Raw genomic sequence first — 26,662 nt, forward strand, 5'->3', positions numbered from 1 at the left:
ATGGCCTCCTTCTGCACTGTATGTTCTATGTTCTAAAGATCATCTCACACACATCAGTCCATTCACATTCCAGCTCTACTAAACCATTCTCATTTATCATCGGTTGTATGTTTTCCTGTCTATTTCGTTTATGCATCATGTTTAAACTGTTGCTTCTTAATAGACTACTTAAAAATCACTTCTGAACAAGATCCACTTTGTGGGTCATCTATGACAGCCAAACTGAAACCTTACACGGGAGCTGCGAATGCCAAATGCCACAGCCACTGTTATTTGATCTCGTTATGATCAGCGGAGAGTTTCCCCGGGACTCCCATTGACTCCAGTTTAGCTGGGGCTCCATGATGCCACTCGGCTGAATGCTGCTTTGATGTTGGGGCAGTCACTCTCACCTCACCTCTGGGGCTTAACTCTTTTGTCGCTGTTTGGATCAAGGTACCAACAAAGTCAGGAGCTGAGTGACCCTGGCGGAACCCAAACCGAGCATTTGGTTATTTGATTATTATTGAACAAGTGCCACTTGATAGCCTTGTTGATGATTCCTTTCACCATTTTCCTGATAATCGAGAGTAGACTGGCAGGGCAGTAATTGGCCGGGTTGGACTCATCCAGCTTTTTGAGGACAGGACACACAAGGACAATTTCAACCAGGGAGATGCCGATGATGTAGCCAACATCTACTGGCCTCTATCTGACAATGTGGAAAATTGGTATTTGTCCAAAGAATTCAGGCATTTGATTTGCTGTCCATTAAAATTAATATGTAGAATCACATGGAGTTTACAACACAGAAACAGGCCATTCGGCCCAACTGCTCCATGCTGGTGTTTATGGTCCACACGAGCCTCCTCCTATCTTCCTCAATCGCACCATCTTAGCATATCCTTCTATTCCTTTCATTCATTTATCTAAATTCCCATTAAAAGTATTGGCAAAGAGCAGTGAATAATTGGATTATTGTGTGCAATAATTTAACTTACAGGAGATCCTTGGATTCCTTTCTCTCCCTTGAATCCTGAAAAGCCAGAGGGCCCTGGGAGTCCCTTATTTCCTTTTTCTCCGATGGCTCCACTCAGTCCTGGAGCTCCAGGGCTTCCTTGGACACCGGGGCTCCCTGTAAAAAGGAATTAGGTGTTCCTCAATATGTTCTGATAACTCTCTGAGCAAGTGTCCGAGACCATGCAGTCTGCCCTCAGTAACTCCACAGCTGAAAATCTCCACAACAATTTTCCAATTGCAAAAGAATATCCAACCAGAATATTTGTGATTGGATACAGGACCAAAAACCACCAAGCATTTACAATTTGTAAAACTGTGAGGGTCGGGTACTTTCCCCCAGGAGTGATGACCCTGACCAATCGACATCTTTTATGTTCAAACAAACTTTAATTTAAATACAGAATTGATCACATGGAAATAGCTTTACAATTAAACAGTTCTTAAACAAAAGAAAAAATCTTTATCTCGCGATCTACACCTGCCACTATATTTATTCCACCTAAGCACTACAATATAGCTCAAAATCCACTGATAAATAAAGTTAGCATTCAGTGCTACTTGCTAGTCTCTGTGCAAGCCTTTGGAGAGAAACCGTTTCAGGAACAACCTGAAAATCCTTCTGTCTTGTCAGAGTCAAATCCTACAGCATACTGTTAAAAACTACAGACAAACCTGGCTCCTCCCATTAATTACATCATCTGCATCTCACTAAAATGTTCCATGACCTGCTTAGCTAGTAATAAACACCACTCCCTCATAAGTTATCTCCCCCTCAGAGAATCTCCTAACAACATAAACAATATTCCATTAGCCATCTCTCTGTAAAGAAGTAAATGGTTAAAATCAATGATAACCTCACGTTTAAGACTCCTTAATGACAGCAGACAAACTGCCTGTATGTAAATGAACCCAGAGTTTTTAACAACATTACTGCAACAAAATGTTAAATATATTATAGAACATTCAGCACATTTGGAAGATTTGCATTTGTGTAAACCAAGAGGTTTCGAAAAGTGGGTGTGGCAGCAGCTCCTCCAATCACCTCACAACCACTTTACAGCTTTCTCCTCACACAAATGTAGCCAATAGAAAGAGTTGGAAAGTAATCAGAAATGTTATTCAATGGTCATTGGTTTCCTGGTCCATGTGGGGTCAACAACCCCTCTAGAGACTGCAGCATAGAAAGGTTGACCTCCTGGGTATCATGAGAGCAAAGTCTTGGGAAATTGGCTGAGGAATTGGCGAACCAATTGGTTCCTGTTCTCTGCTGTGTGTTGGTTCCAAGAACTCCTCCATAACATTAACTGTCTGATGAGCAAGCGGTGCTTCGATTTCCCAGCCTATTCCCAAACTCAGGAATAGTCACAAGGGAAGCTGGAGGGTTTCAGCGTGTCTGGCGTTGAGGTAATTTACCATAAAATCTTACAGCACAGAATAGGCGATGCGTCAGTTAGGAAATGCCAAAGTTGGTGGAGGGGGACAGTTACAAGAGTTACCGTTGGTTTTGTGAATAACACTTTCTTTAGTCTCCGAGTCGGGAGGTTGTGGTTTCAAATCCCATTCCAGAGACCTGAGCAGAAAAATGTACGGCGGGATTCTCCGTTCCTGAGACTAAGGGCAGGAATCTCCATCGGCCAACGGCGCAATCGAGAAACGAGAACGGGTGGGGAATCAGTTCCGAGGCCGAAATTGCGGCGGCTCCGATTTCACGCCAGATCGCAATTCTCCGTCGTTTCAACAGCGATGTCAATGCGTTCCAGAACGCACGTACAGTAAGCACCCGTGGCATATCATTAGCGGGCCAGACCTGGTACAGTCTGGGGCAACCACGATGCTCCCCCTCCGATGGGCCTAATTCCCAACGGCGAGGTTCACTTGTGCTTTTAACATCGTGAAACAGGCATCGTGGGCTGCTGAGGGGGAGAGAGGAGGTAGCACACGGAGACACGGAGACACAGAGACATGGGGACACGGAGACACGGAGACACGAAGACACGGAGACAAGGGGACACGGAGACACGGGGACACGGAGACACGGAGACACGGGGACACGGAGACACGGAGACACGGAGACACGGGGACACGGAGACACGGGGACACGGAGACACGGGGACACGGAGACACGGAGACACGGGGACACGGAGACACGGAGACACGGAGACACGGGGACACGGAGACACGGAGACACGGAGACACGGAGACACGGGGACACGGAGACACGGAGACACGGGGACACGGAGACACGGAGACACGGGGACACGGGGACACGGAGACACGGAGACACGGGGACACGGAGACACGGAGACACGGGGACACGGAGACACGGAGACACGGAGACACGGAGACACGGGGACACGGAGACACGGAGACACGGGGACACGGAGACACGGAGACACGGGGACACGGAGACACGGAGACACGGGGACACGGAGACACGGAGACACGGAGACACGGGGACACGGAGACACGGAGACACGGGGACACGGAGACACGGAGACACGGAGACACGGAGACACGGAGACACAGTGACATGGAGACACGAAGACCCACCCACACTCATCCCAGCCGCACACACACATCACACTCCCCACACACACTCATCCCAGCCCCACACACACATTACACTCCCCACACACACTCATCCCAGCCACACACACACATTACACTCCTCACACACACTCATCCCAGCCCCACACACACATTACACTCCCCACACACACTCATCCCAGCCACACACACACATTACACTCCTCACACACACTCATCCCAGCCCCACACACACATTACACTCCCCACACACACTCATCCCAGCCGCACACACACATTACACTCCCCACACACACTCATCCCAGCCACACACACACATTACACTCCTCACACACACTCATCCCAGCCCCACACACACATTACACTCCCCACACACACTCATCCCAGCCCCACACACACATTACACTCCCCACACACACTCATTCCAGCCCCACACACACATTACACTCCCCACACACACTCATCCCAGCCAACACACTCCCCACACACACTCATCCCAGCCACACATACACATTACACACCCCACACACACTCATCCCAGCCCCACACACACATTACACTCCCCACACACACTCATCCCAGCCGCACACACACATTACACTCCCCAAACACACTCATCCCAGCCGCACACACACATTACACTCCCCACACACACTGATCCCAGCTGCACACACACATTACACTCCCCACACACACTCATCCCAGCCACACATACACATTACACTCCCCACACACACTCATCCCAGCCGCACACACACATTACACTCCCCACACACACTTCCCCAGCCCCACACACACATTACACTCCCCACACACACTCATCCCAGCCGCACACACACATTACACTCCCCAAACACACTCATCCCAGCCGCACACACACATTACACTCCCCACACACACTCATCCCAGCCGCACACACACATTACACTCCCCACACACACTGATCCCAGCAGCACACACACATTACACTCCCCACACACACTCATCCCAGCCACACATACACATTACACTCCCCACACACACTCATCCCAGCCGCACACACACATTACACTCCCCACACACACTTCCCCAGCCCCACACACACATTACACTCCCCACACACACTCATCCCAGCCGCACACACACATTACACTCCCCAAACACACTCATCCCAGCCGCACACACACATTACACTCCCCACACACACTCATCCCAGCTGCACACACACATTACACTCCCCACACACACTCATCCCAGCCACACATACACATTACACTCCCCACACACACTCATCCCAGCCGCACACACACATTACACTCCCCACACACACCTCCCCAGCCCCACACACACATTACACTCCCCACACACACTCATCCCAGCCGCACACACACATTACACTCCCCACACACACTCATCCCAGCCCCACACACACATTACACTCCCCACACACACTCATCCCAGCCCCACACACACATTACACTCCCCACACACACTCATCCCAGCCCCACACACACATTACACTCCCCACACACACTCATCCCAGCCACACACACACATTACACTCCCCACACACACTCATCCCAGCCACACACACACATTACACTCCCCACACACACTCATCCCAACCGCACACACACATTACACTCCCCACACACACTCATCCCAGCCACACACACACATTACACTCCCCACACACACTCATCCCAGCCGCACACACACATTACACTCCCCACACACACTGATCCCAGCTGCACACACACATTACACTCCCCACACACACTCATCCCAGCCACACATACACATTACACTCCCCACACACACTCATCCCAGCCGCACACACACATTACACTCCCCACACACACTTCCCCAGCCCCACACACACATTACACTCCCCACACACACTCATCCCAGCCGCACACACACATTACACTCCCCAAACACACTCATCCCAGCCGCACACACACATTACACTCCCCACACACACTCATCCCAGCCGCACACACACATTACACTCCCCACACACACTGATCCCAGCAGCACACACACATTACACTCCCCACACACACTCATCCCAGCCACACATACACATTACACTCCCCACACACACTCATCCCAGCCGCACACACACATTACACTCCCCACACACACTTCCCCAGCCCCACACACACATTACACTCCCCACACACACTCATCCCAGCCGCACACACACATTACACTCCCCAAACACACTCATCCCAGCCGCACACACACATTACACTCCCCACACACACTCATCCCAGCTGCACACACACATTACACTCCCCACACACACTCATCCCAGCCACACATACACATTACACTCCCCACACACACTCATCCCAGCCGCACACACACATTACACTCCCCACACACACCTCCCCAGCCCCACACACACATTACACTCCCCACACACACTCATCCCAGCCGCACACACACATTACACTCCCCACACACACTCATCCCAGCCCCACACACACATTACACTCCCCACACACACTCATCCCAGCCCCACACACACATTACACTCCCCACACACACTCATCCCAGCCACACACACACATTACACTCCCCACACACACTCATCCCAGCCACACACACACATTACACTCCCCACACACACTCATCCCAGCCCCACACACACATTACACTCCCCACACACACTCATCCCAGCCAACATGATGGCACTGGCTGTGCTGGAGCGCGCCGGCTGGGGCCAGAGGGCAGCTGGGGTGGGGGGGGGGGGGGTGGGGGGAATCGGTTATCACGAAAAAATATGTCTTAGGGAAGGTGGATAAAGTGCGTTTACTATATGATTGTGCCTGACAATAAATAATTAATTTATGAATTAGTTAGTAGACAGCGTTATTGTTCTTCTGGTAAACCCAAACTACCAACCACATTCCTTGTGGGCGGTGTGTGCCAACAGATGTAAGATACACAGAGAATCATTGACATGCTGGGTGCAGCAGAATGATGCCATTGCCGTTCTGCGCATCTGCAGACTGGTCATCAGAAACCGTGTTCAAACTGTCCAACGTCACAACAAACCTTCAGTCTAACTGTGAAAATGGACAACTTACCCGAGCGGCCTGCTTCACCCACATTTCCTTTTTCACCTTTTGGTCCCTCCAAGGCCACGTTCGGGGGTCCTGGGGAACCTTGAATGCCCTGGTGACCTTTGGCGCCTGAGAACCCTCGCTCTCCTTTAACACCTGGGACGCCAGGCGAACCGGGGTACCCTGGTAACCCAAGGTCACCTTTCAAACCTGTTGGAAAGGACACACCGTTAGCACAATGTTAGATCACACAGCTGCCAGATCCACAGATTCTCCCAGTTAGAAATACCGTCCGTCATGTTCAAACCCGAGGGCAGCAGAACCCTGGTTTGTGCAAAGTGGGAGATTTGGGACTGGGGGAGTGGGGGGGAGTGAACTCTGACTGTGATATCAGTCCTCTGACCCAGGATGAAGATGATTGGTTAATCACACCTGGAGTCCACACTGCTGTAGATGACACTTATTGTGTAGCTCTCCTCCACTGACTGTATTTTGCTTTCATTGGGAGGGGCTGCTGTAGTTTTCAGTCAGGAGCCCTGTTTGTTGTAGTTTGCAGAGACTCATTCTAAATAAAGTTTGTTGTAGAATGCTGTTGAGATGGACTCTGATTGCCGTGTGAACTGACTGTGCTCGCTGGAAGAGAGACTTTTCTTTGAGTGCTGTTGGAAGTCCACACACCATCTAACACCCCATGAACCAGTAAGGTTCAAGAAAGCAGCTCCCCATCGCCTCCTTAAGGGCAATGAGGGAAGGGAAAAAGTACCGGCCTTGCCCAGTGACACCCACGTACCATATAAGAGTAAAAGAAATCCTGTTTTGTCTGTAACTACAATAGAGTGATTTCCACAGCCACCCTGGGTTGTACCATTTGTGTTTGATTTGGGGGGTGTGACCATCGCTGGTTAGGCCAGCATTTATTGTCCATCCCTAATTTCCCCTTCAGAAGGTGGTGGTGAGCTGCCTTTGTAAACCGCTGAAGTCTATGAGGTGTCAGAACACCTTTGGTATTCTTAGGGAGGGAGTGGAAGGATTTTGCCCCAGTGACAGTGACTCACCTGAGGAAGGAGCAGTGCTCCGAAAGCTCGTGTTTGAAACAAACCTGTTGGACTTTAACCTGGTGTTGTAAGACCTCTTATTGTGCTCACCCCAGTCCAATGCCGGCATCTCCACATCACTTTAGATGGCAGCAGTCACAGCTGTGATAGAAACTGCCTCAGGAACCTTGATGAGTTCCTGCAGTGCACCTTGTCGATGGTACACACGGCTGTGCGTTGTATCAATGCTTTCCAAATTTAGTCACTACCTTATTAACATATCAGACTAAAGTTTTTGGCCTAAAGGTAAGGTGTTAAGCGGCTAAAAGAGGAAATTTAACCTGTACACTGGGAAAATGGTGGAATAAACATATTTCAGATTTTAAGTACCGTCTTAAGAGAGAGAGAGACGTAGAGATGTGGAGATGGAACATGTTTTGAAGAAGGGATAATCTTACCCTTGGTTCCCGGCAATCCTGGCGATCCTGGGATATCTCTTCCCGGGAGGCCTAGACAATTTGCAAAAAGTACAGATTGGGTGTTAGATGCAAGATTATTAATTGAAGCATTGTCAGTGGTTCCACATTTAACTGGTTAATGTGATGTCGAGGAGATTTATTTTAATCCAGGCACAGAGTCCAGACTAGACAAGTTCATCCAACACGGCTGCCTACACAGAATTCAGGGAGGCAGTTGTGTTGTGGTATCAGCACTGGTTTCGTGATCTAGAGACCCAGGGTAATGCTCTGATGATGCAGGTTCAAATCCCACCATGGAGGATGGTGAAATTTGAATTGAATAAGAATCTGGAATCAAGGGCGCAATTCAACCAAGCAAATTTCTAAATGTCAAGTTGGGTGTCTTTTGGGGGGGTGTTTGTCGGTGAGATCCACCCGACGTAGTCATTTTTGGGCACTTTGGGAGTTTCTCCTTGGTATAGAACATAGAACATTACAGCGCAGTACAGGCCCTTCGGCCCTCGATGTTGCGCCGACCTGTGAAACCACTCTAAAGCCCATCTACACTATTCCCTTAACATCCATATGTTTATCCAATGACCATTGAAATGCCCTTAATGTTGGCGAGTCCACTCCTGTTGCAGGCAGGGCATTCCACGCCCTTACTACTCTCTGAGTAAAGAACCTACCTCTGACATCTGTCCTATATCTATCTCCCCTCAATTTAAAGCTATGTCCCCTCGTGCTAGCCATCACCATCCAAGGAAAAAGGCTCTCACTGTCCAGAGGATTATCCTCTGCTCATCTTGTATGCCTCAATTAAGTCACCTCTTAACCTTCTTCTCTCTAATGAAAACAACCTCAAGTCCATCAGCCTTTCCTCATAAGATTTTCCCTCCATACCAGGCAACATCCTGGTAAATCTCCTCTGCACCCGTTCCAATGCTTCCACATCCTTCCTATAATGCGGAGACCAGAACTGCACGCAATACTCCAAATGCGGCCGCACCAGAGTTTTGTACAACTGCAACATGACCTCATGGCTCCGAAACTCAATCCCTCTACCAATAAAAGCTAACACACCATATGCCTTCTTAACAACTCTATCAACCTGGGTGGCAACTTTCAGGGATCTATGGACATGGACACCGAGATCTCTCTGCTCGTCCACACTACCAAGAATCTTACCATTAGCCCAGTACTCTGCATTCCTGTTACTCCTTCCAAAATGAATCACCTCACACTTTTCTGCATTAAACTCCATTTGCCACCTGTCAGCCCAGCTCTGCAGCTTATCTCTGTCCCTCTGTGTGGGTCATCGCTGGGGAGCTGAGTCCATCAGCGAGGTTACTGCTCAGGAGCCCGGCTGCCATTTTGAAATGATGCCGCAATCTCTAAGTAAGCTTGAATGTCCCCCACCCACAGGAAATGTCACCCCCGCCCCCGCACACAAGGGCATCACCCGAGTGAGGACATCCCGCTATAGGGTCACCGAGAATCCCACCTTTTCAGGCCTCCCCAACCCCCCCTTCAGAACGCCTCTTTCAGGACCCCCACCCATCACCCCTCACATTCCCGTCCTTCACCCCCACCCTTCATAACTCCCCTCAGCCTCCCTTTCATGGGCTTGACCCCCTCGGGCTCAGATTCTTGGCAGGGCCTAGAACTACTAGAACGCCCACCGGGGCACCTTGGCAGTGCCCTGGCCGACTGGCAGTGCCACCCGGTCATCTTGGCAATGCCAGGGGAACAGTGCCAAGCTGCCTGGGTGCCCGAAGGAGAGCCACGGGGCCACCCTGCCCTGCCCCAATCACCCCGGCCTCCAATGGCCAGGGAAGCCCCCACGCGTCGTTATGCCTGGGCCACGTTTGTGTGGAGCAGCGTTAAACGGTGCCTGTCGAGACCTTGCTGGGGACGTCGTTAGTTCCAGGGCGGCGGGAGAATCCGGTGCATGAATACTTAAATGAGCCTAATAGTTATTTAAATATGCGGGCCTGGATCTTGCCCAGCGCAGGTGTGATCCAGATCATGATGTCTCGCGAGGTTTGGTTGAATTTCAGGAGAGACCTCAAACGTCACTCGCGAGGCCTCTTGTCAGATTCAATGGCCTCATCGCCACATCAAATCCCAGCCGAAAAATCTAATGATGACCATGAGACCATTTTCGACTGTAGTAAAAATCCATCTGGGTCACTAATGTCCTTTAGGGAAGGAAATCTGCCATCCTTACCCGGTCTGGCCGACATGTGACTCCAGACCCACAGCAATGTGGTGACTCTTAAATGGCTTTTGAATGGCCGAGCGAGTCACTTTGTTCAGGGGTAATTAGGGATGGGCCAGAAATGCCAAATCTGCCCAGTGACACCCACATCCCATGAATGAATGAATAATAAAAAATCTTCACACGGCAGACCCCCCCCCCCCTCCCCCCCTCCCCCGAAACCTTTGCGGTGAATTGTTGGCTTGTATTTGACATTTTAGAAGGATCGGGTCACGACCTCAAATATCTGTCCCTGTGCAGACGTCACACGTACCTTGATTACCCTTTTCACCAATCACTCCTGGGATTCCATCATGGCCTCTTGAGCCTTTCTCGCCCAGGATTCCTGCGATACCTTGGGGGCCACTGGGACCTGATACGAAAATGCAACAAGAGTAAAAACAAGTCCCCAAAACTAAAATCCGCTCTTTTGAGAGCAGCCTATTACCTAGTTAGGACTTCGCAAAGTACTTTACATCCAGTGAGGGACTGAGGTAATAATAAGGGACTTGTGGGAGGAACCCGGAGCACCCGGAGGAAACCCACGCAGACACGGGGAGAACGTGCAGACTCCGCACAGACAGTGACCCAAACCCGGGAATCGAACCCAGATTCCTGGTGCTGTGAAGCAGCAGTGCTAACCACTGTGCTACTGGGCTGCCCAAACGGTTATCACTGACAGTAGGGTACAGTAAGAAATCCCAAAAGAGGCTTGCTGGGTAGTGATCAGGAATGGACATTTTCTTTAATTATTGTCCCTTCCTGCCTGTTTGTGGCAGGAATTCTGAGCCATTCCTCCCTGTAGCTGGAACACAGACAAGTCAACACGTGTCTGTGACTAAATCTGGGACAGCATTGGACTAAATGATCAATACCATATTTGAAATGCATTTATGGGAAATGGCAAGGCCATATTGTGACACACACAATATCTTTTTCATTTTGTTTCTTTCCTGTTATTTCCCAACAGTGCCCGAGGAAGATACAAACTACGGCAGCCTCAGCCTGTCCCAGCACTCAGCGAGGTCAGGGCTGACCTCCAGCCTGTCCCAGCACTCAGCAAGGTCAGGGCTGACCTCCAGCCTGTCCCAGCACTCAGTGAGGTCAAGGCTGACCTCCAGCCTGTCCCAGCACTCAGCAAGGTCAAGGCTGACCTCCAGCCTGTCCCAGCACTCAGTGAGGTCAGGGCTGACCTCCAGCCTGTCCCAGCACTCAGTGAGGTCAGGGCTGACCTCCAGCCTGTCCCAGCACTCAGCAAGGTCAAGGCTGACCTCCAGCCTGTCCCAGCACTCAGCGAGGTCAGGGCTGACCTCCAGCCTGTCCCAGCACTCAGTGAGGTCAGGGCTGACCTCCAGCCTGTCCCAGCACTCAGCAAGGTCAAGGCTGACCTCCAGCCTGTCCCAGCACTCAGCGAGGTCAGGGCTGACCTCCAGCCTGTCCCAGCACTCAGTGAGGTCAGGGCTGACCTCCAGCCTGTCCCAGCACTCAGTGAGGTCAAGGCTGACCTCCAGCCTGTCCCAGCACTCAGCAAGGTCAAGGCTGACCTCCAGCCTGTCCCAGCACTCAGCGAGGTCAGGGCTGACCTCCAGCCTGTCCCAGCACTCAGTGAGGTCAAGGCTGACCTCCAGCCTGTCCCAGCACTCAGCAAGGTCAAGGCTGACCTCCAGCCTGTCCCAGCACTCAGCAAGGTCAAGGCTGACCTCCAGCCTGTCCCAGCACTCAGCGAGGTCACACAACGGCTGACCTCCAGCCTGTCCCAGCACTCAGCAAGGTCAAGGCTGACCTCCAGCCTGTCTCAGCACTCAGTGAGGTCAGGGCTGACCTCCAGCCTGTCCCAGCACTCAGCAAGGTCAAGGCTGACCTGTACCTCCACTCCAGTCACTCTGCTTTTCTCCATATCCCAAATACTCCCAACAAAAATCCTTCAAAGTTCAACTGGATCCCAGTGTCAACAACGTTCTCGAAGAGAGAGTTCCAGATTCAATCAGAAATGTTTCAGGAGTACCCGGGGGATTAATGGTTTAATAAGGTACAAATGTACAGTTTCAGTAGGATGTCATAATCGAGGAGTCAGAACAACTAGAAAAAAACAAGTTTCAGTGGATTAACCTTTCTTTCTAAAACGATGGCCCGTGTTTGTGTTTTTAATTCATCTCTTTACAGCCAAACCAGACAAGCCTTCATTCAATTGTGATGTGGTTGTAAAATCGCGCCCATAACAACATTAAAAAAAAGATTGTTGAACCAATCTATGTGGAGGAATATCTTCAAACATTACTTATTGTTTACTTACCTGGTTGTCCTGGGATTCCTGAGAAACCTGATTCACCTGGTGGGCCCAAGCTGCCTTTAATTCCCGGAAGCCCTGGGTTACCTGTAGAATGATTATATCAGTTTATTATGTACCTTCCTCGTTCAGAGAATTGGAACAATGAATTTTACCTTCAGGGAAATTCTAGTCACCGTACCTGGAATCCCCGACACACCTGGGCTTCCCTTTGGTCCCGTTGATCCCAGTGATCCTGGCAAACCTGGCACACCTGGCTCACCTGTTGGCCCAGGGTCACCTGGAAAGCCAGTTAGACCCGAATCCCCCTAAATGGCCAACGACAATACAATCTGTTCAGCACATAATCGTAGCAGTATCTTCATCACATCATCACTTTCTGATCGAGGGATCCCATTCATGGACTCAGAGAGTTCAGTTCATGTGGAGAGACTGGGGATGCCGGGATTGTTCTCCTTATGGCCGATTAACGGGAAATTTAATCGAGGTGTTCAACATCAGGAAGGTTTCGAGAAGCGAAACTGTTTCGATTGGGAGGAGGGTCTGTTCGCTGAGCAACACTGATTGAGGAATATCAGCCAAAGAAACAGGGCGGGAGATGAAGGGATTATGTTTCAAGCAGCGAGTTGTTGTTCTCTGAAAGGACAACGGAAGCAGATTCAATAATAACTTTCAGAAAGGGAACGGGCCAGATAGCCGGGATCTGTGGAAAGAGCAGGGACTGGGAGTAATTGGATAGATCTTTGAAAGAAAGAGTCACACCCAGACATGGGCGCGATTTACCTGCCTCGCCCAACCTGCTGGCACGACCAGACCGTTGAATCTCGCAAGAGGCCAATCGTGAGGTTTGCAACACTTGGGGCACCTCATGAGATTGAACCAAACTTTGTGAAATGTCACTGAGTGAGGTCCAGATCAGCTTCTTTAAATGAGGCGACAGCCAAACGTAACACCACCTGGGGGGAGGTCACCGTAGTAGCCCCACTCTGTCACTGCCGGGGTGCCTGTGTGGCACTGCCAGGGTGTGGGGGTGGCAGTGTCCAGGATCAGGGCCAGAGGGGGGCTGTGCCCATGAAAGGGGGATAAGGGGACTTATGAAGGGTGGGAGGGAGGAATGAAGGGCAGTTATGAAGGGGTCTCAAGGTTGGAGGGTTAAGTTTGGGTGTCCTGAAAGGCGGACAGAAAGGGGGGGGTGGCCTGAAATGGAGTGAACTCTCAGTGGCCCCAGAGCGGGTTGTCCTAACTTGGGAGTGTGGGGGGGGGGAGGGGGGGGGGTGGAGGGGGGTGAGTAAGGTAATGCCCATATGCTCAGTGGGTGACATTGCCCATGGTGGTGGGTCTGGGGAACCTTCAAGCTCATTGAGAGATCGGGGCACCCTTTCAAAATGGCGGCTCTGAGGAGCCGGTCTCGCCGGCAGGTTTCCAAGTGCGGGCTTGATCAGGGAGAAACTTCCCAAGAGCCAAAATAATTGCCAAGGGCGCAATCTAACTTTGCGCGCCGCGCCCCCTCTCACAGGATTTACCCGGCTCGCCAAACCTCGCGAGACATCACGATGTGGATCCCAGCCACCATGAGCGGGATCCGTATTTGGAAAGTTTGCGTATTCAAGTGAGCAGCTAGTCTCACTCTGATACGCACTCGCAGGATCAACCCGAGGCATTGGGATCGAATCCCAAACACCTGTGCCTCGGAAACCACAGCCATCTCTGATGCCACCTGGATACTCTGGCACTACCAGCCTGGCACCCTGGCACTGGCACCTGGGCACCATGATGATAACTGGGTGCCACCCTGGTACCGTCAGGCAGCCCAGGTGTTACTTCCATGCTGGCAGGGCACTGTCAGGGTACCAGGTTGGCACTGCACAGGTGGCATTTTGCCCACAGCGGGGAACGGTCCAAGGGGTGACCTGTCCTTATTAGGTGGGGTGTGTGGGGGGTTCAATGATCCCCTTATAGGTAAAATGGGAGGCGTCTGGGGGTCGCATTGTGGGGTATGGAGACCGGGACACCATTTATAAACGGAGGTCCTCAGCGCCAGAAATGAGACTAAGTCCAGCTTCGGCAAGGTTCCCACTGAGGTCCCGAAGTTAAACAGAATCTTGTTCGATAGCGGGGCCTGAACTGGGAAACAGCCAGCAGAACGCACTCTGGGACTGTTTCATTTCCGTTATATTGCGCCCCAAGTGGGGTTGAATACTGGCATGGATCTCACCTAAAATGCCAAACTCGCCCAAAATTGTTTGGTTGAATTCTGTGCATGATGGGCCAAATGGTCTCCTTTTGTGATGTAAGAATCCACAATTTTTTAACGTGACAGGGTTGACTTTGACTTTTGAGGAGCTGATTGGGGAGTTCTCTGCTCATTCACTGGATCAAACCTCAGGATCCCAGTGCCATTCACTGGATCAAACCTCAGGATCCCAGTGCCATTCACTGGATCAAACCTCAGGATCCCAGTGCCATTCACTGGATCAAACCTCAGGATCCCAGTGCCATTCACTGGATCAAACCTCAGGATCCCAGTGCCATTCACTGGATCAAACCTCAGGATCCCAGTGCCATTCACTGGATCAAACCTCAGGATCCCAGTGCCATTCACTGGATCAAACCTCAGGATCCCAGTGCCATTCACTGGATCAAACCTCAGGATCCCAGTGCCGCTCACTGTCGTGATGTCATGTGCCAGAGTTGTGGGAGGTCACAGTGGAGGGAGGTGGTGTGTCCTGATGTGGCCGTGATCCTGATGATCTGTCAGCGTGAACTCGCTCTCCCTTGTCACCTCGCACAAGAATAATTCTGAACTGATTGGATCCATCGCCTGTGGAGGTGCTGGGGCTGGATCCTGACTGAATTTTGAAAGGGCCTGAATTAAGCAGGTGCTTTGATAACTCAGACAGAGTCCTAATTAAAATTGACAGGACCTGCCATTGGTGTTCAGAAAGTGATGAGGCTGTTAACAACATGAGTGGGGACATCGACCGCAGTAAAGCATCAGGATAGAGAGAAACTCTAAAAGCAGGCGGGTCTGGGTGGGACTGGAAGTGGGGGGAGGGGGATAGGTGTCAATCCTCCATGGATTTGAATGAATGGTCAATCTTCCAATTTATCAGAGGGGTTAAATTGGGCTTGGCGGGGAATAAACATAGAATTCCAACAGCGCAGAAGAAGGCCAATCTACCCATCTAGTCTGCACTGACCCACTTGATAGATCACCCTAGCCAAGCCCACTGCCCCACCCTATCTCTGTAACCTCATCTATCGAAGCATCTTTGGATATTAAGGGGCAATTTAGCATGGAAAATTCACCGAACCGGCACATCTTTGGGCTGTGGGAGGAAACCGGAGCACCCGGAGGAAACCCACGCACACACGGGGAGGACGTGCAGACTCCGCACAGACAGTGACCCAGCCGGGAATCGAACCCAGGACCCTGGAGCTGTGAAGCAACTGTGCTAACCACTGTACCACCATGCCACCCCACGTTTTCCCATTTTTATATCACACACCCAATAGATTCAGGTCTATTCAGATTAATAGGAGCAAACATGAAATGTGGGGGTTTAAAAGTGGATAATTAGGCACCATCTATTTTGTATCCCATGCCAAAATCTAATTCCCCCCTCTCATCCCAAACTGTGATTGAACATTGCGTAATATGGCAGAGGGGCCGAATGTACCACCTCTCAGTCCAGGCCTAAGGCATTGGTCACTGAGAGTTGGTCTCATGAGGTCATGTTGCACCTGTACAAAACTCTGGTGCGGCCGCATTTGGAGTATTGCGTGCAGTTTTGGTCGCCGCATTATAGGAGGGATGTGGAAGCATTGGAAAGGGTGCAGAGGAGATTTACAAGGATGTTGCCTGGTATGGAGGGAAGATCATATGAGGAAAGGCTGAGGGACTTGAGGCTGTTTTCAATAGAGAGAAGAAGGTTAAGAGGTGACTTAATTGAGGCATACAAGATGATCAGAGGATTAGATAGGGTGGACGGTGAGAGCCTTTTTCCTCAGATGGTGATGTCCAGCACGAGGGGACATAGCTTTAAATTGAGGGGAGATAGATATAGGACAGATGTCAGAGGTAGGTTCTTTACTGAGAGAGTAGTAAGGGCATGGAATGCCCTGCCTGCAACAGTAGTGGACCCGCCAACACTAAACGCATTCAAATTGTCATTGGATAGGCATATGGATGATAAGGGAATAGTGTAGATGGGCTTTAGAGGGGTTTCACAGGTCGGCGCAACATCGAGGGCCGAAGGGCCTGTACTGCGCTGTAATGTTCTATGTTCTTCTACTCTCTATATCCAACCTCATCTCAAGTGGATCATGGGGGTTGCTGGCTGGATTTGAGTTTGAGCAAATAGTGAAAGCAGATTCCTTGAGCACAATGAGCTCAGTGATTAGATCAGGAACATTCGCTGAGTTTGTTCCCTTATTTTATTACCGGGACACTGAGGTCAATCAGAGCCAACCTGATCGTGATCATTGATCGAGTGGGCGACGTTCCTGCTCCTTGAGACTCGTTGGCATCCAGCAGGAGAAAATCCCAAATCAAGGGGAATATTCGGACAATTGTTCAAGGTCTAAACTCACCTTTGGACCTGGACTACCTGGAACTCCAAAGCCTGGCACCCCCGGGTTTCCCTTGTCGCCTTTCACACCGGGCTGTCCACTGTAACCTGGTATTCCAGTTTGGCCTGGCTCACCCGGGAGACCCTGGAACCCTGAGGTACCTGAGGAGGGAACGTCAATTTAGTGAATTTTCATAGCGCCAGTGGCCCACCCTATTCCCAGCCTGAATGCTCAATAGTTGCTGGAATGACCCTCCCATGGGTGACATACTTCATTCTCAGAATGAATTTCTTGGTGATTTCATTAAAGTCTAAATGTGATCGTGCTAATTGTGTGGGTGACCCATGGAAATCACTCTGGCACGAGGTCCTCATTCTGTGGGTCAAGAGGTCTGGATTCTTTAACCTTTAATCCAGGGGGACGAGCTCAAAATAGGAGCAGGAGTGGGCCATTCAGCCCATCACACCTGCTTTGCTGTTCAACTCCATCATGGTTGATCTTCAACCTCAGTACTGCCTTCCCCTAGTTCCCAGGAAGCCAAAATCTATCATCCACTGCTTAACGATGGAGCGTCCACCATCGTCTGGGATAGAGAATTGCAAAAATTCACAACCCTCGTGAGTTGAAGAAATCTCTCCTCACGTCAGTCCTAAAATTGTTGACCCCTTATCCTGTAACCCTGACTCCACAGCTCTAAATTACCCATTCCCACTCAAGGGAAACTATTTCTCACCATCTATCCTGTCAAGCCCCTGAGGAGATCGCATCTCAAACTTCAAAACTCCGGGGTTTTGGTTGTAGTCGATTCAATCTCTCCTCATGGGAACCTTCGTACCACTCCCAAGGCAAGTGAGTCCTACCCTGGGTAAGGAATAGTCCAGAATGGTCTCACCAAGGCCCCTGTATAATTGCAGTCAGTTTGTGTACCCCAATCTATTGCAGTAAAAATTAATTTTCTTTCCTAATCACTTGCAGTACCTGCATGTTCCCGTACCAGCCTCCCCGGACAGGCGCCGGAATGTGGCGACTAGGGGCTTTTCACAGTAACTTCATTGAAGCCTACTCGTGACAATAAGCGATTTTCATTTTCATTTTAACTTTCTGTCATTGGCAGATTAGGATACCCAGGGTCCTCAGAATGCCAACGATTCCCAGACTCTCACCATTTACAAATAAATGTGCTTTTTCATTGTTCCTACCAATGTGGATAACCTCACATTTCACCATATTATAATCTACCTGCCACACTCTTCCCGCTCGCCCAAACTGCCTCTATCCCTATGAAGCTTCTTTGTGTCCTCCTCACAGCTCCTCATCTTCACTCGTGATCTTCACTCTCTGTAGAGTTTTTATTGTCTCGCAAGGTTACCTGGTAGTCCCATTTCTCCAATTGATCCTTTCTCTCCTGCGACACCTGTCAGTCCTGGTTTTCCCGGTCTTCCTGGGTCTCCTGCCAATCCTAGTGAAAGCAAGAGCGACATTTCTATTAGTTTTATTGTTCTCTTCCTGCTTTGCGGTTTGCTGTTTTCTGGTTAGTGTTTGAGCTGTTTACTGGGCCATGGGCCATACGGTGCTCTGGCTGTAGCACACCCCGTGTCCTGGTATGAGCCTTGTGGGTGGGCTGTTCCACCAAATCATAGAATTTACAGTGCAGAAGGAGGCCATTCGGCCCATCGAGTCTGCACCGGCCCTTGAGAAGAACAGCCTACCTAAGCCCACACCTTCACCCCTTCCCCGTAACCCAGTAAATCCCACCTAACCTTTTGGGCACTAGGGAGCAATTTATCATGGCCAATCCACCTAACCTGCACATCTTTGGACTGTGGGAGGAAACCGGAGCACCCGGAGGAAACACACGCAGACACGGAGAGGACGTGCAGACTCCGCACAGACAGTGACCCAAGCTGGGAATCGAAACTGGGACCCTGAAGCTGTGAGACAGCAGTGCTAACCACTGTGCCACCGTGCCGACCCCGGTCCCTGGAAATATGAGGCAACAGTGCTAACCACTGTGCCACCGTGCTGAGCTGGAGGCAACAGTGCTAACCACTGTGCCACCGTGCTGAGCTGGAGGCAACAGTGCTAACCACTGTGCCACCGTGCTGAGCTGGAGGCAACAGTGCTAACCACTGTGCCACCGTGCTGAGCTGGAGGCAACAGTGCTAACCCCTGTGCCACCGGGCTGAGCTGGAGGCAGCAGTGCTAACCCCTGTGCCACCGTGCTGAGCTGGAGGCAGCAGTGCTAACCCCTGTGCCACCGTGCTGAGCTGGAGGCAGGTTATTGAACGGGATATATCCAAGGATTCTATGGGAAGCAAGAAATGAAATTGCAGAGCCGTTGGCAGGAGGTCCCTGGTTATAGATGGAGGTCCCTGGTTATAGATGGAGGTCCCTGGTTATAGATGGAGGTCCCTGGTTATAGATTGGAGGTCCCTGGTTATAGATGGAGGTCCCTGGTTATAGATGGAGGTCCCTGGTTATAGATGGAGGTCCCTGGTTATAGATGGAGGTCCCTGGTTATAGATTGGAGGTCCCTGGTTATAGATGGAGGTCCCTGGTTATAGATGGAGGTCCCTGGTTATAGAGGAGGTCCCTGGTTATAGATGTTTCAACAAGATTAGGGAGGATGGTAAAAGAGGTGGGGGGGGGGGGTGGCATTGTTAATTAGAGATAGTATAACAGCTGCAGAAAGGCAGCTCGAGGGGGATCTGCCGACTGAGGTAATATGGGTTGAAGTCAGAAATAGGAAAGGAGCAGTCACCTTGTTGGGAGTTTTCTATATGCCCCCCAATAGCAGCAGAGATGTGGAGGAACAGATTGGGAAACAGATTTTGGAAAGGTGCAGAAGTCACAGGGTAGTAGTCATGGGTGACTACAACTTCCCAAACATTGAGTGGAAACTCTTTAGATCAAATAGTTTGGATGGGGTGGTGTTTGTGCAGTGTGTCCAGGAAGCTTTTCTAACACAGTATGTAGATTGTCCGACCAGAGGGGAGGCCATATTGGATTTAGTACTTGGCAATGAACCAGGGCAGGTAATAGATTTGTTAGTGGGGGAGCATTTTGGAGGTAGTGACCACAATTCTGTGACTTTCACTTTAGTAATGGAGAGGGATAGGTGCGTGCAACAGGGCAACGTTTATAATTGGGGGAAGGGTAAATACAATGCTGTCAGACAAGAATTGAAGTGCAGAAGTTGGGAACATAGGCTGTCAGGGAAGGACACAAGTGAAATGTGGAACTTGTTCAAGGAACAGGTACTGCGTATCTTTGATATGTGTGTCCCTGTCAGGCAGGGAAGAGATGGTCGAGTGAGGGAACCATGGTTGACAAGAGAGGTTGAATGTCTTGTTAAGAGGAAGAAGGAGACTTATGTAAGGCTGAGGTAACAAGGTTCAGACAGGGCGCTGGAGGGATACAAGATAGCCAGGAGGGAACTGAAGAAAGGGATTAGGAGAGCTAAGAGAGGGCATGAAAAATCTTTGGCAGGTAGGATCGAGGAAAACCCCAAGGCCTTTTACACATATGTGAGAAATATGAGAATGACTAGAGCGAGGGTAGGTCCGATCAAGGACAGTAGCGGGAGATTGTGTATTGAGTCTGAAGAGATAGGAGAGGTCTTGAACAAGTATTTTTCTTCAGTATTTACAAACGAGAGGGGCCATATTGTTGGAGAGCACAGTGTGAAACAGACTGATAAGCTCGAGGAGATACTTGTCAGGAAGGAAGATGTGTTGCGCGTTTTGAAAAACTTGAGGATAGACAAGCCCCCCGGGCCTGACGGGATATATCCAAGGATTCTATAGGAAGCAAGAAATGAAATTGCAGAGCCGTTGGCAATGATCTTTTCGTCCTCGCTGTCAACAGGGATGGTACCAGAGGATTGGAGAGTGGCGAATGTCGTGCCCCTGTTCAAAAAAGGGAATAGGGATAACCCTGGGAATTACAGGCCAGTTAGTCTTACTTCGGTGGTCGGCAAAGTAATGGAAAGGGTACTGAGGGATAGGATTTCTGAGCATCTGGAAAGACACTGCTTGATTAGGGATAGTCAACACGAATTTGTGAGGGGTAGGTCTTGCCTTACAAGTCTTATTGACTTCTTTGAGGAGGTGACCAAGCATGTGGATGAAGGTAAAGCAGTAGATGTAGTGTACATGGATTTTAGTAAGGCATTTGATAAGGTTCCCCATGGTAGGCTTGTGCAGAAACTAAGGAGGCATGGGATAGTGGGAAATTTGGCCAGTTGGATAACAAACTGGCTAACCGAAAGAAGTCAGAGAGTGGTGGTGGATGGCAAATATTCAGCCTGGAGCCCAGTTATCAGTGGCGTACCGCAGGGATCAGTTCTGGGTCCTCTGCTATTTATGATTTTCATTAACGACTTGGATGAGGGAGTTGAAGGGTGGGTCAGTAAATTTGCAGATGATACGAAGATTGGTGGCGTTGTGGATAGTGAGAAGGGCTGTTGTCGGCTTCAAAGAGACATAGATAGAATGCAGAGCTGGGCTGAGAAGTGGCAGATGGAGTTTAACCCTGACAAGTGTGAGGTTGTCCATTTTGGAAGGACAAATATGAATGCGGAATACAGGGTTAATGGTAGGGTTCTTGGCAATGTGGAGGAGCAGAGAGATCTTGGGGTCTATGTTCATAGATCTTTGAAAGTTGCCACTCAAGTGAATAGAGCTGTGAAGAAGGCCTATGGTGTGCTAGCGTTCATTAGCAGAGGGATTGAATTTAAGAGCCGTGAGGTGATGATGCAGCTGTACAAAACCTTGGTAAGGCCACATTTGGAGTACTGTGTGCAGTTCTGGTCGCCTCATTTTAGGAAGGACGTGGAAGCTTTGGAAAAGGTGCAAAGGAGATTTACCAGGACGTTGCCTGGAATGGAGAGTAGGTCATACGAGGAAAGGTTGAGGGTGCTAGGCCTTTTCTCATTAGAACGGAGAAGGATGAGGGGCGACTTGATAGAGGTTTATAAGATGATCGGGGAATAGATAGAGTAGACAGTCAGAGACTTTTTCCCTGGGTGGAACACACCATTACAAGGGGACATAAATTTAAGATAAATGGTGGAAGATATAGGGGGGATGTCAGAGGTAGGTTCTTTACCCAGAGAGTAGTGGGGGCATGGAATGCACTGCCTGTGGAAGTAGTTGAGTCGGAAACGTTAGGGACCTTCAAGCGGCTATTGGATAGGTACATGGATTAGGGTAGAATAATGGAGTGTAGGTTAACTTTTTCTTAAGGGCAGCACGGTAGCATTGTGTATAGCACAATTGCTTCACAGCTCCAGGGTCCCAAGTTCGATTTCGACTTGGGTCACTGTCTGCGTGGAGTCTGCACATCCTCCCCGTGTGTGCGTGGGTTTCCTCCGGGTGCTCCGGTTTCCTCCCACAGTCCAAAGATGTGCAGGTTGGGTGGATTGGCCATGCTAAATTGCCCTTAGTGTCCAAAATTCTATGATTAACCTAGGGCAAAAGTTTGGCGCAACATCGTGGGCCGAAGGGCCTGTTCTGTGCTGTATTTCTCTATCTGTATCTAAACCTTGGTCAATGGTCAAAAACACACATTTTGAGCAGGGGAGCTTGGGTTGTAGTTAGCGACCGTTGTGATTGTATCCTATCACACTGAGGGAGCTGAAAGATGTCTGAACTGCCCAGAATCAGCTCAAGCAAATACCAAATGTCAAGGTTTGGAGTGAGTGGCTTCATGACCTGTGTGGACAATCCATTCACTGGCTAAACCTACGGTGCTGTCAACATTGAGGGCATGTTCCCGTGACTGGACACTTGCAGCAAGTACTAAAGGTGTGGAGAGAAGGGCTTTAGATCCATCAATGATTCTGTCAGAGTTGGGAGCCATGGGCCAGTGAGCACATGGTGACAGAGAATGACATTTCACAGTGGGAACAACAGAAATATCCTTTCATCACTATAAAAACCCTAGAAATTGCCCTACAAATATCCTTAACCACCCTTTAAAAAGTCCCATAAACATCCTTTAATCACCTTTTTAAACCCGATAAACAGCCCTATACACCCTTTAACCACTCCATAAATAACTTATTAAACATTGTTTAATCACCCCATGGACCACCCATGGTGATTTGTTACGGGGGGACACACGTTCTTCCTCTCTGCCTGCGGAGTGTGTATTGGTTAAATTCACTCAGTTAATTAAATTGGGCGGCACGTAGCACAGTGGGTAGCATTGTCATTTCACAGCGCATGGGTCCCGGGTTCAATTCCCGGCTTGGATCACTGTCTGTGTGGAGTCTGCACGTTCTCCCCGTGTCTGCGTGGGTTTCCTCCGGGTGCTCCGGTTTCCTCCCACAAGTCCCAAAAGACGTGCTTGTTAGGTGAATTGGACATTCTGAATTCTCCCTGCGGACCCGAACAGGCACCGGAATGTGGCGACTAGGGGCTTTTCACAGTAACTTCATTGCAGTGTTAATGTCAGCCTATTTGTGACAATAAAGATTATCATTATTATTGTAGATCCACCGGGATATCACCGGATTTCAAACATGATGTTAATTTGGGGGTAAATCCTCAAATGGATACTAAAGATTGCATGAAGCTATTTGAGGAGGTTGGCTGTTCTCTCACATGTCCTGGCCACTATTTATCCCTCAGCCCACTTCCTGAAAACTGACGGGCTAGCCACTATTTCATTGCTCTTACTGTGGGATCTTACTGTGCACAAATTACCTGCAACGTTTTCTGCATCACAACAGCGGCTGTATTTCAACAGCATTTGATTGGCTGTACAGTGAGTGCGCTGATGCTGCAACCAGGCCAAACAGGGACCAGGCGGAACAGGGACCAGGCCGAACAGGGACCAGGCCGAACAGGGACCAGGCCGAACAGGGACCAGGCTGAACAGGGACCAGGCCGAACAGGGACCAGGCTGAACAGAGACCAGGCCGAACAGGGACGAGGCTCAACAGGGACCAGGCCGAACAGGCACCAGGCCGAACAGGGACCAGGCCGAACAGGGACCAGGCTGAACAGGGACCAGGCCGAACAGGGACCAGGCCGAACAGGCACCAGGCCGAACAGGGACTAGGCCGAACAGGGACCAGGCTCAACAGGGACCAGGCCGAACAGGCACCAGGCCGAACAGGGACCAGGCCGAACAGGGACCAGGCCGAACAGGGACCAGGCCGAACAGGGACCAGGCCGAACAGGCACCAGGCCGAACAGGGACTAGGCCCAACAGGGACTAGGCTCAACAGGGACCAGGCCGAACAGGGACCAGGCCGAACAGGGACGAGGCTCAACAGGGACCAGGCCGAACAGGCACCAGGCCGAACAGGGACCAGGCCGAACAGGGACCAGGCCGAACAGGGACCAGGCTCAACAGGGACCAGACCGAACAGGCACCAGGCCGAACAGGGACCAGGCCGAACAGGGACCAGGCCGAACAGGCACCAGGCCGAACAGGGACTAGGCTCAACAGGGACCAGGCCGAACAGGGACCAGGCCGAACAGGGACCAGGCCGAACAGGGACCAGGCCGAACAGGCACCAGGCACCAGGCCGAACAGGGACCAGGGACTAGGCTCAACAGGGACTAGGCTCAACAGGGACCAGGCTGAACAGGGACCAGGCCGAACAGGGACCAGGCCGAACAGGGACCAGGCCGAACAGGGACCTGGCCGAACAGGGACCAGGCCGAACAGGGACCAGGCTGGCAGGGGAACCTCCAGGGTGCCAGGCAGGCAGTGCCAAGGTGCCAAGCTGGCATTTCACCCTCACGGGGGGGGATTGGGCACAGTGATCCCCTGCCGTTATGTGGTGGATCCCCCAGCAGGTGAAGTGGGGCATTGGAGGGGGGCGTGAAGATTACTTTTGGGGGGGTGGGGGGGGGGGGGGGGGGGGGGGGGGGGATTTTGGGACATCACGATCTCTTATTGAACAGAGGAGCTCCGGCTAAGTGTGACGTCTCTGGGGTGTTCCCTGCGGGAGCTGTAAAATCCCAAAGTGCCATTAGATAGCGGGGTCGTCCCTGGTGTTACAGGAACCAGGAATGACCCCTCGATTCCCGCCCAGAACGGATTCTTTTGTTTTAGTTAAACCACAATGTCAGAAATCTGAAACAAATAATAGAAAATGGCTGTGAGATTCCTGACCTTCTGTTGCACTAGAGAGAAACTGCAATTAAGGAATCAATTGTGTATTTTCACCTGCTATTCCAGTGTCTATTTACCGAACAGATTTCTGTCATATTACACTTGTTGATGTTTTGCCCCTTACCTGGTTGTCCTGGCAATCCGGGTTGACCATCTTTTCCTGGCAATCCTGTGTCACCTGTAACACCTTGATGGCCCTTTGATCCAGGTAAACCTGAATGTCCTGTAGAGGAACGGTCAATCTTTGAGAAGACAATTCGATGAGGGATAGTTGTTAATTGTTTCTGTGTGGCCCTCATCCCATTGCTGCCAACAGCTATGGCCAATCGCATCAGGAGTGGTAATCGCCAATCCAACAACATTGGGGCCACATCGAGAGGGAGCCAATTGGAAAGTTTGTTCACAGATACATAGCAGATAGGAGCAGGAGGAGGTCTTTTGGCCCTTCGAGCCTGCTCCGCCATTTATCACGATCATAGCTGATCATCCAACTCAATAGCTTAATCCTGCTTTCTCCCCATAGCCTTTGATCCCATTCTCCCCAAGTGCTATATCCAGCCCCTCTTGAATATATTCAAAGTTTTAGCATCAACTAATTCCTGTGGTAATGAATTCCACAAGCTTACCACTCTCTGGGTGAAGAAATGTCTCCTTATCTCTGTCCGAAATGGTTTCCCCTGAATCCTCAGACTGTGACCCCTGGTTCTGGACACACCCATCATTGGTAACATCTTCCCTGCATCTACCCTGTCCAGTCCTGTTATAATTTTATAAGTCTCTATGAGATCCACCCCTCATTCTTCTGAACTCCAGCGAGAACAATCCCAACCTAGTCAATCTCTCCTCATATGACAGTCCCGCCATCCCAGGAATCAGTCTGGTAAACCTTCGCTGCACTCCCTCGAGAACAAGAACATCCTTCCTCAGAGAAGGGGACTAACCTGCACACAATACTCCAGGTGTGGCCTCACCAAGGCCCTGTACGATTGCAGCAACACATCCCTGCTTCTATACTCGAAACCTCTCGCAATGAAGGCCAACATACCATTAGCCGCCTTTACCGCCTGCTGCTTACCTTCAGCGACTGGTGCACAAGGACACCCAGGTTCAAGGACCCTACACGGATGCAATAGCCCCCTTCTACGCTCTGGGTTAGCGCTGCATTGAATAGCCAGACAGGAAGGGGATACTAGGCAATGTAACCCCAACCTCCTCCCATCATCCCTGATCTAACTTTCTGAGCATATTAGAGCCCTCTCCTGCTATTATTTCTCATGTTCTTACAACAATGTTGCCCTAGTTCCAGTCAGCTCAATAGC

General features: G+C 50.4%; 1 protein-coding gene across 2 annotated transcripts in view; it reads right to left on the bottom strand.

The window, feature by feature from the left end:
• Positions 1-26,662, bottom strand: part of LOC119977334 (collagen alpha-1(IV) chain-like) — a 149,866-nt gene that overhangs the window by 23,611 nt on the left and 99,593 nt on the right. For both annotated transcript variants that reach the window (XM_038818117.1, XM_038818118.1), the window contains exons 33-41: positions 25,468-25,566; positions 18,580-18,669; positions 17,232-17,371; positions 12,820-12,946; positions 12,645-12,725; positions 10,626-10,724; positions 8,092-8,142; positions 6,624-6,809; positions 981-1,114 (exon numbers count right to left, since the gene is read on the bottom strand). In XM_038818117.1, the coding sequence (XP_038674045.1) occupies positions 981-1,114; positions 6,624-6,809; positions 8,092-8,142; positions 10,626-10,724; positions 12,645-12,725; positions 12,820-12,946; positions 17,232-17,371; positions 18,580-18,669; positions 25,468-25,566 (1,007 nt within the window). The remainder of the gene's footprint in view (positions 1-980; positions 1,115-6,623; positions 6,810-8,091; positions 8,143-10,625; positions 10,725-12,644; positions 12,726-12,819; positions 12,947-17,231; positions 17,372-18,579; positions 18,670-25,467; positions 25,567-26,662) is intronic.

This window comes from Scyliorhinus canicula, chromosome 14, assembly GCF_902713615.1.
Source record: "Scyliorhinus canicula chromosome 14, sScyCan1.1, whole genome shotgun sequence".
Lineage (NCBI taxonomy): Eukaryota > Metazoa > Chordata > Chondrichthyes > Carcharhiniformes > Scyliorhinidae > Scyliorhinus > Scyliorhinus canicula.